We start from the raw sequence: 13,643 nt of genomic DNA, 5'->3' as shown, positions 1-13,643 counted from the left end.
GTGCTTGCCTTGAAGAGCTCATAGTCTGGTTGGGAGAAATGATGCAGGTGTGTGAAACAACTAGAAAATGATATACAATGCTGTATCATGCCTGAACCATGGGGAGCAGATGTAAGTGCTGCAGAATCAGAGGAAGAAAGGGTCATTGTTGAGTGGGGTAGAGGGGAGAGATTTCATGAAGTTTTGAGTTTAAGTCATGAAAAATGGCTATTATTCATATAAGTGGCCACATAGGGGAAAGGCATATGCATGGTAAATACAATGAAAAAGAGATTTGGAGAAGACCATTTTTTGGTGTGCACGACAGAACAATAGAAAAGAAACAAAGAGTACAGTTTAGATCATAGCTCAAGTCAGGCGTGATGAGAATCCGGATTACTAGGGTGATGGGAATAAGAAAAAGGAACTTGAGAGACAGTGCTAGAATTTTCTGTTGGAAAGTGGGGAAGAAAGTTATGTCAATAATAGCAGCTAGGCCCTTCTGCCATGGCAGCCATTGAAGAGCAGCCGCCATGGCTTCTTGCTGCCCCATGGCCGTGGGCCTCAACAAGGGCCACCAGGTGACCAAGAACATGAGCAAGCTGAGGCACGGCCCTGCAAGATGTGATCCAAAAGGTGTGTGGCTTTGCCCCTTAGGAGCTGCATGCCATGGAGTAGCATGCCAGGGTCTCCAAGAACAAGCAGGCCCTCAAGTTCATCCAGAAAAGGGTGGGGACATACATCTGTGCCAAGAGGAAGCAAGAGGAGCTGAGGAGTGTCCTGGCCGCCATGAGGAAAGCAGCAGCCACGATAAAACCTTCTCAGGAAAAAAAAAAAAAAAAAGCAGATCCTTGATATATTTAAACTCATTTAATCTTCACAATAACTGTATAAAGTAGGTAACTTTTATTATCTCCACTTTACACATGGGGAAACTGAGAGGTTCGGTAAATTTCCCAGGGTCACACAGAAGTGGTAGAGCTGGAATTCAAATTCAGAATCCTAAAGCTCATGCTTGTCATCACTACACTTCCCTGTGTTAAGGGAAAAGGCTGAAGTGTTTCCAAGTTTTAGAGCCAGGGCTTGGAAGGATAGCAACTAAACATCCACTAACCTGTTTTAAGCACCAAATATATGTAAATATTGTAAATATTTCTTGTAAATATTGTTACCTTGTGATGTTAATAATCATAAGCCCGTTTGCAATTACCCTTTTGACAATCTATCTTGAAAAAAACCTGTATGTAAAAGTTGCCATCTTAAAAACACTTTCAAAAATATGGTTCACCGTATTGGAAAAGGCTTTATGACAGTTTTCTTTTTGTGGTCTTAATGTGTGTCTTTTGTCTCCTCATTGTTACCACTGATAGACAACCAAAAAAGATGTGAATTTTTTTTTTTTTTTTGGCGGGCCTCTCACCGCTGTGGCCTCTCCCGTTGTGGAACAGCAGGCTCCGGACGCGCAGGCCCAGCAGCCATGGCCCACGGGCGCAGCCGCTCCGCGGCACGTGGGATCCTCCCGGACCGGGGCACGAACCCGCGTCCCCTGCATCTGCAGGCGGACTCCCAACCACTGCACCACCAGGGAAGCCCAAGATGTGATTTTTATAAAGTCTTGTTAAGAGGCTAAAGTTTAAGCTAACCATCATCTTAAGGCTTATTAAACAGCTTAATATTTGTTTCTGAAGTCCTAGCTTCTAGCTTGGTGTATAATATTTCGGATGGTCAATTCACAAGTCGTGCCGATCTCATAGATGCTGCTGGAAGCTCATTGGGGCGTGGTGCTCTTGTACCAGGATTGGGTAAGAAATAAATGCCCACATTTATTTTCCTTGGAAAATTCAAAATTTAAGCAATTTCTCTTAAAAACTCTTGCTAATTCTCTATGGTATTCTAGTTTCCTTGAAAGAATTTTTTTATGCTACTCTTTAATTGTGAGGATTAGTATAAGAAATTGTCATATGTGAAATTCCTCTGCATAAATTACTATTGAAGATACTGTCCATTAGGTTGTGTAATGTTGTCTATAACAAATTCTTCTTAAAGTTTATGCCATTAAAGAGGTTTATTTCCCTTGAGGGATTAGTATACTTCTTATTGTTAGAAAATGAGCATTATGTTAGCGCATTGGATTTTCTCTTTGCCTTGGCACCTAGGGAGCTCATATCTAAGTTTTGGGCTCAGTTACTAAGGCTTTTACTGTGTGTTAATGTTAATTAGTCCTGTTGTACCTGGGTTTTACTGTAAGCCACTTAAATCCTTTTTGGAATTAAAAAGGTCACATGTAAGTCAGTTACTAAAAACTTTCTATTCCATGAGGCTTATTCCATTCTCACATATGAGTTAAGCCGAGTAGACATTGAATCCTGCCTTCCTACTGAGCCCCAATCTAATGCTTTGCCAGCATTGGGGGGATGTGGGATGTGGCTTGCCAGCACTGGGGAGAATCCTTGCCCTTTCATTCTTTAGCACTGCTTATGAGAAGTATGTATCAAGCAGTCAGTGGTATGATAGTTGAATAAAGGATGTTCTTTTTGCAGGTGCCTGTTACGATACAGTGAACAACATGCTATGGACGTGCTCGAATGACTATATCGATCAATGGTGTAATCCTGGGAATCAGGCCTTCCATTACGTCTGTCAGAGACTTGGAGTCAGCCATATCATCACTGAGCCCAAAGGTAAGGTGCACTCATAGTCCTACAGGAAGAGATTTTTCCCCCATGAAATAGGAGAGAGTACAGCAGCATTAGTAAGTGGCAACATAGCCCAAGCAGCAAAATGTGTCAACAGCCTTCCCTCTTTGAATTTAGAAACCTAGAATTCTTATTATCTGATGGGTTTATGATTAAGTAAATAAGTGTGTAAATAAATAGAGCTTTTGAGGTGGTCCACAGACTTTTTTAAAGGAAAATTGTTATGTCCCTTCTGAAATTGTCAGAACTTTGGGACAGAAGTTCGTTCTTTATTTGTACTTGGTGTGGGATTATATATGCTGTTATAATGTTTTGCATTAATAACAACTTACTTATACACAGACTTACAATTTTGGTAGACTATCTGGTAAAGGACCTTTATATTTGTTAATATTAAGATTCTTAATATAAGTTAATATTAACGTAAAATCTTTTGACTTCAAAGTCAACTATAGTGGTATATATGGTGTAGTGAGTAGCTCAGCAAATCCTCTCCTGATAAAGCGTTGATAAAATGGACTGAATTACCAAAAATAACTATTTCTATAAAATTAAAATGCCAACTAAAAAAAAATTAACTATTTCTAGGCTCTGGAAGTTGACCAAAGGCATATACCAAATTGAGATGTGGTATTCATAAAAAAAACCCCCACTGAACTTTGGCTAAGAACAGTAGAAGTCTGTGATGTTCTTAGCTGCAGACACTCCTGTCCCCTACCTTAATTACTCGGTCAGTGCAGTAATTCCATCAGGGTGGGGCAGATCATGGAAGCCAGCAGCTTGGCTGCCAGAAGGGGCTGACTGATTTGGAGCAGAGCATGGAAAAAAACTCACACACAGCAGCAATGTCTGTAACAGTAGTGGTCTTGGTGGCAGACAAACAGCAACAACCAGTGGCTTAGCTAGCCTGAGGTTGTGGTCCTGGTTAGGGCAAGCATCGAACCAGCAAACTAGCCAGAAATTTACTAGTGAGATGTGGGTAGTGAGAAAGCTACAAAGGGCCTTCGTAAGCTCCCCAAACATCTGCAGAGAAGAAGCCAGAGAAGGCCCAAGCTGTTCACACAAGCCTGGCTGAAAATGAGCCTGCATACACATGCAGAGATTTGAGAGGGCCCACAGAAGGTGAAAAGCACAGAATAGTTTAAAACTGCCTAAACTTTGATGTGCTTCTCCCAGAAAACGTGGCTCCATCCAGGGTGGAAGTATTACTGGCTCAGGGTGTTTGAGCACAACCTCTGACTCAGACGAGGTAACCACTAGGAAGGCAGGCTTAAAAATAAAAATGACAATAATAAAAATAAACAAATGAAAGAAAGTAAAAACGAAAATAGAAATAAGAATTTAAGAAAACAAAGTGAGCGGAGGAGAAATCAGTAGCTAAACACTGCAGACAAAACTCAGATATTAGACTTAGCAGATGAAGACTCCAAAGCAGCCTTTAGAAGTAAATTCAAAGAACTAAAGGAAACCATGTTTAAAAGATTAAAGAAAAGTATGATGACCATGATTAAACAGAGAATTTCAACACAGAATTTATTTAAAAAACAAAAAAAAGACAAAAGAACCAGTTGGAAATTCTGGATTTGAAAAGTTCAATGACTGAAGAGAAAAAAATCACGGGAGTAGCTCTATAGCAGATTTGAGATGGTGGGAGAAATAATCAGCAAACTTGGATATAGATGGATAGAGTTATCCTATCTGAAGAATAGAAGAAGACACTGTTAAGGAATACCAGTCAGATATTTTGTAGAATTTCCCTCAGTTTGCGGTCATCTGTTGTTTCCTCCTTTAAAACTGAGGTTATAGATTTGGGGGAAGAATACCACAGAGGTGAAGTGCTTTTCTCATTACATCATATCACAGGGTACATGATAGCAACATGACTTATTACTAGTGATATTAAAATTGATCACTTGGTTTAAATGCCAGCTTTCTTCACTGCAGAGTGAAGAAAGCTTCTTCCCCTTCCATATTCAATTTGTTAGAAGCAAGACATTAAGCCCACACTCATGGGAAGGGGAATTAAGCTCCACCTCCTGGAAGGAAAAACATCAGAGACATGTTAATTACCACAGTAATTAATATTTTGGAGGAGGTGATACTTTGAGACTTTGGAATTATCTATTAGATTTTCTGTTTCTTCTTGTGTTTGTCTTGGTAGTTGTGTCTTTCTAGAAATTTGTGCATTTTATCTAAGTTTTCTTTTTTTTCTTTTTTTTTTTCTTTTTTATTTTGCGGTACGCGGGCCTCTCACTGCCGCAGCCTCTCCCGTTGCCGAGCACAGGCTCCAGACGGGCAGGCTCAGTGGCCATGGCTCACGGGCCCAGCCGCTCCGCGGCATGTGGGATCTTCCCGGACTGGGGCACGAACCTGTGTCCCCTGCATCGGCAGGCGGACTCTCAACCACTGCACCACCAGGGAAGCCCTGAGTTTTCTTATTTGTTGGCATAAAGTTGCTCCTAGTATTATAATTAGTTTAATTTTTATAGGATCAGTAATAATTTCTCTGCTGTCACTCTTGATTTTGGTATTTGTATAAATTTACTAAAAAACATTGTTTTGTGCACTTAGAATGGGTGAACTTCATGGTATGTGTAAATTGTATCTTGTAAAACAGCAAAAAAAGAAGAAATTTATATATTGTGACTCCCTAATTATTATCTCCAAGCCTCTTGCTTCAACTCCAGTCTATGTATTTGTCTCTACTTGGATATCTAACATCTTCAACTTAACATGTCAAAAACAAACTCCCTGTATCTCCCCCCTACAAATCTACACCTACCGAGTCCTCCATATTCCAGTGTATGGATCACTATTCTTTCATATGCTCAGACCAAAAAATTACAGTTATCTTTGACTTTCTTTCTCTAATACCCCACATCCAAATGGACATCAGCAAATCCTGTCAGCTCCCATCTTCAAGATGTATTCCAAGTCTAACCATTTCCCTCTATCTCTGCTGCTACAACTCTAGTCTAGGCCATCATCTTCACCCAGATTATCACAGTAGCCCCCTCACTGGTCTTCCTATTTCCCCTGCAGTCGCCCTCCTCCACCCTGCTTAGGCTTACCTCCACACAGCAGCCAGAGTCTTTTACAATGTACATAGTCAGATCTGTCACTCTTCTGCTCAGACACCTCCACTGGCTTCCCATCTAACTCAGAATGAAATTTAAAGACCTCAGTTATTTGGGTAGATCCCAAAGCTACCTTTCAAAAAGTGTTCGGTGAAGACAAACAATACTAACCTGAATTCTGTTGTTGTGAGATCAAGGACTCATAAAGGCACAGAAGAGAGGGGGACCCAGCCAGGCCTTAGGGTTAATATGCAATTGAAAAGTTTAGTTTTGGCAGGGTTTACCTTCTGATAGGTTTTCCTTGAGTCCTTTCCTCATAGCTCACGGTGCCCACAATCCTTTTGCAGCTCTAAGGTCACCCCACCCAAGCCTGACTCTCCAAGGTTACCTACTTTCTTGTTTCTTTTATGCAGTTCATTTCAGCTGGTTTAAGGGAAAAAACAATCTTTTTTTCCTGTACTTTGCCTGTTTAGATTATTTTCACCTCCATTCCCTGAATGTCTATAACTATCATGAGGCATTTATTGTTATATAAGAGGATGCTTGTCAATTCTCTTTAACCAAGGTTGAACTGATGTCTGTCTAGGCTGTGGTAACTAAATGAGATCAAAATGTGTAAAATATTTGAGGTACCATGGGAGGAGATATCTCTCGGCTGGAGAGGGTGGTGGGTGTTACCAGAGAGGAGGCATAGAAGATGAAGAGATTTTTCTAGAATAGTTACCACCATGGGATCTGAGCTGAGATGGCTTGAATTCAAATCCCAGCTCTACCACTTAGTAGCTGTGTGACCTAGGGCGAGTTACTGAACCTCTCTAATTCTTGAGTCACTCCTCTACAAAACAGGGCTAAAATAGTCTAAGTTGATAATGATATTGTAAGGTAAAGCATGTAAAGCATTCAGCCCATTGTCTAGCATATAGAAAGGACTCAAGGAGTGGTAGCTACTTATGCTCTTTAAAAAAATGGAAATTCCCAGGTGTTTTCACCCCAGCATTCTGTGGCAGGGAAAAGGGTTCTCCAGCAGTAGTGGGAGAGATTGGAGGCAAGATAGTCTCTTCTGGTGTGCGTGCACCTTTTGCAAGTCAGAGGTATGTTCCTTGGTGGCCACCCAGAGATGTCTTTCCTCACTGACTTTCCTTTTCATCTTCTAGAAGAGGCTATAACCACGAATGAGGTTATAAACCAATTATTGCACCATGTTGGTGCGATGTGCATACACCAACTCAATCTTCTTGCTACCAACCCCAATCTTCCAATCACAAGTGTCTTGGGCAAGCAGCATCCAATTGAAGCACACCATCTTAGCAGTATTTGTGACATTATGGAGAAGGCCATGGTTAATGGAGACACCTGTATCATACGCTGCATTCTCGTTGTCTTTCAGGTAAATACACTGTTTTGAGATAAATAAAATAGAGAAAAAGAAACACAAACCTTGGCTTCAGTCAGCTAATTTCTACCAGAAGAAAAATGTAATAACATTCCTGTTTTGCATCTTACCACATTCTAATCCTGTAATTAGAATTATCATTATATTCATAGCACTGCAGTTAATGGAGTATTGCTATATGTACTGATAGCTCATTGCAATTAATATATGTAAAATATTTACTATAATTATACCATTACACAGTAGAAGCGATTGTCGTTAAAAATCCACCTGGGTATTTATTCATAAGAATAACTAGCGTGAAAAAAAAAAGGATAACTAGCGTGTTCTTTCTTCATAGGGATAATTTTATCCCCAGTAGAATTAGCATTTTCAGATATACCCCTTATGTTTCTGTAGGTGGTGTTTAAATTTTTCTTCAGCCCACAAACTGAAAGGAATCGAGACATCATTCGACGGTCGGGGTTGCTTCTTTGGCAGTTGTTGATGGCACCAAAAGATAAAATTTGCCCTGAAATTCAGAAGGAAGTCTGCCTTGCCATCAGGTAATCAGCACCTGATTTTCTCAGTGCTCTCTGCAGAGGGCTTCTCCTGCACTGCATTGTAACTTTCCCTTCAGACTGGTTGCCTGGATGTCTCTTACCCCATCCCACAGTCAGGACCTCATGTGTAGAGGATAATTTAACTGGAGAGAAGTTTGTGGCCCCACTCCCAGAGGACTCAGGCTGTCCATGTACATACACTCCTCATCTCACTTTCGGATCTTAAAACAAGACCAGAAAAAAATCCCTTTAAATAGATATTTTGGTGGTTTGCAACTGGATGTTCTTCTCATATGGGTCAAAGTGTGGCAAGGTGGTTAAGAAGCAGGCTTTGGCAGCAGATCGACCTGGATTCTAGTCTTTGCTCTGCCACTGACTTCCCAAATGATTTTTTGGCACATTCTGCATATAGCTGGTTTGACTACATCGACTTTTTTTTTTAATTAATTTTTATTGGGGTATAGTTGCTTTACAGTGTTGTGTTAGTTTCTGCTGTACAGCAAAGTGAATCAGCTATACGTATACATATCTCCCCTCTTTTTTGGATTTCCATACATTGACTTTTTATAGCTCAATTCTCTTTAACCAGTTCTGCATCTAGCCTCAGATAAGTTATCATTTTGGTAATTCACAAATATGAGAAGGAGAGGGATACTGTTTATCAGGGAGGTCATTGGACTACATCACAACAGTGACTTTAGTTTCAGTTGCTTTCTTAGTGGTGAAACTGTACTCAAACTGGCATCTTTTAATAAAAATTTAAATATTTAGAATTTGGATTTTCTAGAACGTGTTTAAAAGCTTTTCGACTTTTCTGTCATTTCAGCTCTGGTTTAAATATCTTGTACCCAGGTGAAACTGAAATCAATAACTTACTTAAGCTGGTCTTAACAGAAGGTGAGAATTATCCTTTAATTACCCTTGAATAAACAACCTTTTTTGTCCCTAAGGAAATGACTGAATTTTATTTTATTTTTCTTCATATCTGTTGGTCAACGTTATTTTATAAACTTCCCTCTTAGGACTGCTTTTGCTGCATCGCATAAGTTTTGGGTCGTCATGTTTTTGTTGTCATTTGTTTCTATGTATTTTTTGATTTCCTCCTTGATTTCTTCAGTGATCTCTTGGTTATTTAGTAGCAGATTGTTTAGCCTCGTGTGTTTGTGTTTTCTACAGTTTTTTTTCCTGTAATTGATTTCTAATCTCATAGTGTTGTGGCTGGAAAAAATGCTTGATATGATTTCAGTGTTCTTAAATTTACCGAGGCTTGATCTCAGTGTTATTTTTAAAATGCACATATGCCAACACTTAAACTAGATGGAAAGCAGAAACCATGTTCTATGCATTGTCAAGTTTTATAAACCTCTTTCTATCCCTACTGTGTAGCATAATGTACCTCACTGTAGATGTTTAATGAACATTAAAGATAATGATTTCTTGGGATTTCTAAGCCAGTTTTTTCCCCACACATTAAAATCCAACTTTTAAAGTTAGACTCAATGACAATGACAAAATTCACCATGTTAAAGACACCCTGCATTTATAAGCAATATTAGTTTGAGGAATTAGAAATCACACTTCCTGAAATGTCAAGACAGTAACTACACTTAAATCAGGATGTACTGGTTAAAGAAAGTCTGACTGATTGTGATATAGTTTTTGCTGCTGTTGTTTGTGTAAGTACATATGCCTGGTGCCCCTAGGTTGTCGACAGTCTGCTCATTTAAAAACTTTTTTTAAATAACGTCAGTTTTCTAAGTGTAATTATCAAGGTAGTTTATGGAGCTTTGTTCTGTGTTAGGAGAGAGAAATAGCGGCCTCTCCCAGCTGCGGGATGTGATCCTAACCAATTTAGCTGAACAGCTTCAAAACAACCGATTTGGCAGTGAGGAGGATGATCATTACAGGTGATGTGATGTTATGTTATTCACTGCTAGCCTTTTCTATGTGTTTTTCTCAGTAATTAATTTACAGTTAAATGTGTTTGATCAACTTTAGTCTCCTATAATATCCTATATGATAATTGGCGTGTTAAGTCTAAACTGTGGATCAGTTGAAAGATAATAAATCCCACAGTTGCCCTAAGAAATGATAATAGCACATTTCAGTTTAATGAGTAAAATAACTTGAGCCTGGAAGAAGGGTACTTAGTAGAAATAACAGGTGGAGCTTATTTAAGAAATCTTGGTGGAGGGTGTCATCAAATTGCTGGTCTGTGAGAGAGGGTGAAGGTGTGGTTCGAGCTGGTGAGGGGAAGAAGGTGTGTCTCTCAAGCTATTTATAAAATACTTGAACTAGGTGCTTAAGTACCATTGTGTTTCCATAAATTAGATTTAGATAATATACCTAGTTGTTAGAATCATCACTGAGTAAGATGGTTTACTTAGAGAACCAGTGAATTTTGTATCTTCTATTTGTCATCTTGTACCCATTGTATAAATTTTATCCTTTTATTATTAAACCATTAGTATCTTATTGTTACATTTTTCCTGCATTTTAAAGACTAAATGACGAACTTTTACACTACATTCTGAAGATTGTTGTACGAGAATCCTGTATCTTAATCACCAAGTGCCAAACTGTCTCTAAAGATGATTTTCAAAAACTCCTTTCAACTGTGCCTGTAAGTAAAAATGTGTTTAATGAAAGCAAAATTATATCAAGTTTCCCTGTTTTCATTTTACTGTGTTGAAGTGTGTGTGTACACACATACTTTGCAAGGACAGACTTAATTGATGAAAGTCAATGAATGACTGTGCTTGTCTTAGAAATGTAGAAAAGACAAATCCACTTCAAGTACTTTCTCCAAAGACTTTATTCCTCCTGCTTAAATGTCTTGGTGCGATAAATTGTTAGACTGAATTTGGATGTTTTCATTGTGTTTAAAATACTGGGTGGGGATTTCCCTTCTATTAATTTTTAATTTAACATTGTTTTCTAAACCATCAGTGTTTTACAGAGACTGATAAGAAATAAAAGATTCTTTTAAGGGTTTGGGTAGAGTCTTCTCTCATGGAGATGCATGTGAGGGGAAGAGTGGGTAGGAAGAATTAATTATTAAGAGGCAAAAATTCAAGTATTGGAGTGATTAGTGAGAAATATGTAGCAGAAGGCAGAAAGTTATGGTAAATGTGTCAAATTATGTATCAAAAGCCATGTGGAAATAAGTCACCTGAGAAACTAACTTGGTCTGTTTTCTGTACTTTCTCTTTTGCTTCCCTTGTCGAAATCTTTAAAAAACATGAGGATTACATGAGCCCTTCTTTCAGTAGGGTTTAGGTCATTTAAACGCCCTTATTTGTATTAAAGGCTGCATCCTCCTGCCTGCGCTATCTGATGGCAGTTCAGAACCACCTTCTCAGTAACACTGTTTTGATTAAACCTGATGAGAATGATGACAGTGACAACTCCTTGCAGGGAGAGACATTGAAGGTACAGGTAAACACCAAGCTTTATTCTAACGATGCTTTCTACCCAGTGTGTAAAGCACAGCTTAAATGGCTAAATTTCTGTGTATTATGACGTCAGATTTCACCATGTGGCTTATATTTTTGTGCGAGGTAATATTAGGTCGCTCATTTCATAGATTTTTATGTCATTGCACAGTGGTTACCATATTTGTGACACTCTCATAATGTGTTATCCACGTGCTCCTGTCAGTCTTTTTGTGCCTTTGTTTATTTTCATCTCTTTTTAAGAACTATAAAATATGGCACTTACAAGTGATCTCATACGCACCTGAAAGTTTTATATATAAATATATATATATATCTGTATGTATATGTATATATGTATATAGATATAGATAAATCAGGGAGCATAACATTTTAAACAGTTTTGACATTTTGGCTGGTTTATTATGTTCTCTTGATTCAAATAATTTTAAAAGGTGATAATTTTCTCACAATCCTTATGTTGAATAATTTCTGAACCTATAGTTCATTCCATTTTCTATAATTATTTTTAAGTTAGCGTCTGTGTAAACCCAATAATTTGTTCCCACATGGCAATTTATAGCAATCCACAGATTTTTTCTTTTTTATAGCCGTGGTTGTTATAATTTTGACAGATGCTTGAGGCTGTTGTTTGCATTGTTCTTCAGAATTTTATCTTTGTGGGAGAATTAGAGAAATCAATAACTTGATTCTTCCTTAAAATGTTGACTAAAACACACTGAAAAATTAAGGAAGCCATAGTTAAAGATAAAAGCCACTATAGTTTGCCCTTTTCTTACCCCTTTTATGCATATATACTATATAAATAAGAGATTTTACATACCTGCTAGTTCATATTTATGGGTTTATCTCATTATGTAATCAATTTTTAAACAGGCAGAAATACCTGAATTAATCATTTAAATTGCTGACACTATTTATTAACTTATCTTGCCTTAGTTTCCTAATCAGTAAAAAGGGGCCATAACATCTCCCTTGTGAGGCTGCAGTGAGGATTAGAGCTGAGGCCTGTGCAGTAGCTGGATGTGCTGCTGCCAGCATGTATCAGTAGGTGAAGGACGATAGGATTGATTAGTATGACTTAAGCCATGATTTTTCTCGTCTAGTCAGTTCAGAATTCCTTTTCTCTTAATGATAAAAATATCTAAATAATACCCCAAAAAGACTCCAGAAAATTCCAACAATGAAAACCAATGTTTTTTATTTGAAAGGTTAAATGTTATAAGTTCTTAATTAACCCATGGAAGGAAATATTCTTGGTAAAGGCAGAGTAGGCTGGCTTATCTAGGAATTCTGGGAAAAATAAAAGATATAGATTTCACCTAAAGGGTTAGTTTGGTTGTATTTTTTTTTCCCTAATAGAAAATAACTATAAACTAAACATTTCTATGATCTTAACTAGTGTTTCTTAACACATTATTTAGTATTTGTACTCCCGTGAACTCTCCAATAGTTATTTTTAATGTTTAATAGCCTGTAACTGCCTGCTACTTTAGTTGAATTTTTTAACTTGCCTCTTTTCAAGTGTAATGGTTTAAATCATTAAGTAAAAAGGTCACTTGTACTGTTTCAGAATGTTTCGTTTTTGTCTCATTTTATTCACCGCCTATACATGCGCCTTTTACTGTTCTGTTTTTCTCTTTAGCTATCCTCATACCACCCAAGGCAATCTTCCACCTGGACATTTTCTGGGCTGGCCACCGGGAGCTCTCTTGTGCTGGAGGGGATGGGAGAAATGCCTTTTCTCCTGGGGACTCGGTGTGCTCCCCGTGAAATACTGCGTATTTCTGTCAGCACTCCAGACCTTAGCCTCCCAACTCAAATTGTTACTTGCCATCCTAGCGGAACTTACTGCTTTGGGCTTATTCTGGCCACCTCATTATTTAATTTGGAAATGCATCATTAAATACATCATTTCATGTTGTCATTGTAAGTGTATATTCATCACAAAGCTTAAAAATAATTTTATGATATTTTCTACCTAGGAGCTAAAGGTCAGTATTTTGGCTCTTGCCACCCAAATCCTGACTGGATGTGATGAAGTGTTGGAAATGCTACAGCAGGTCACAACTGCCCTCATAAATAGTGACATAGCTGACCGGGAGCAGAGGTGAGGAAATGGGTTGTGAACTGTGACCTGCTGCCATTCAGGAAGAAGAATTTGCTTATGAAAGGGAAATCTTTTAGAAGAGAACATCAAATGTTCATTTAATATAGAGGGATCTTTGTGAGAATAGATTGAAATGGCAAGTGTTTCAAAGCCAAACACAGTTGAACTTTCAATTAATGGTGCTTTTAGGTGGGACTGGGCTGACAACCACGATCTAAGGGTAGCAAGGTGTGGTGGACACCATCGTCTCTGTCACTTGGGTCTTCTACCATCAACACTCCCAAATTGGCCTTTCCTTTAATTATCTAACTCAGCACTATGTGCACTTAGTTCCCTTATGGTAAGTACTTTAGGGAGGTAGAAGTGACTTAGTGATACAGATAATTAACTG

The 13,643-nt window shown here is 38.3% G+C and overlaps 1 protein-coding gene across 2 annotated transcripts in view; it reads left to right on the top strand.

The window, feature by feature from the left end:
- HECTD4 (HECT domain E3 ubiquitin protein ligase 4) overlaps positions 1-13,643 on the top strand; it is a 190,938-nt gene that overhangs the window by 79,466 nt on the left and 97,829 nt on the right. Inside the window, exons 10-18 of one of the 2 annotated variants that reach the window (XM_082853292.1) lie at positions 1,668-1,781; positions 2,520-2,660; positions 6,907-7,139; positions 7,545-7,690; positions 8,514-8,584; positions 9,489-9,594; positions 10,190-10,310; positions 10,997-11,119; positions 13,128-13,252. In XM_082853292.1, the coding sequence (XP_082709418.1) occupies positions 1,668-1,781; positions 2,520-2,660; positions 6,907-7,139; positions 7,545-7,690; positions 8,514-8,584; positions 9,489-9,594; positions 10,190-10,310; positions 10,997-11,119; positions 13,128-13,252 (1,180 nt within the window). Of the gene's footprint in view, positions 1-1,667; positions 1,782-2,519; positions 2,661-6,906; positions 7,140-7,544; positions 7,691-8,513; positions 8,585-9,488; positions 9,595-10,189; positions 10,311-10,996; positions 11,126-13,127; positions 13,253-13,643 lie in introns of both variants that reach the window. The other variant, XM_082853291.1, reaches the window with a different exon arrangement.

This window comes from Leucopleurus acutus (genome assembly GCF_964270905.1).
Source record: "Leucopleurus acutus genome assembly, chromosome: 13".
NCBI classification, from domain to species: Eukaryota; Metazoa; Chordata; class Mammalia; order Artiodactyla; family Delphinidae; genus Leucopleurus; species Leucopleurus acutus.
Note: the sequence above shows the minus strand (reverse complement) of the source record. Positions and strands in the feature narration are given on the sequence as shown.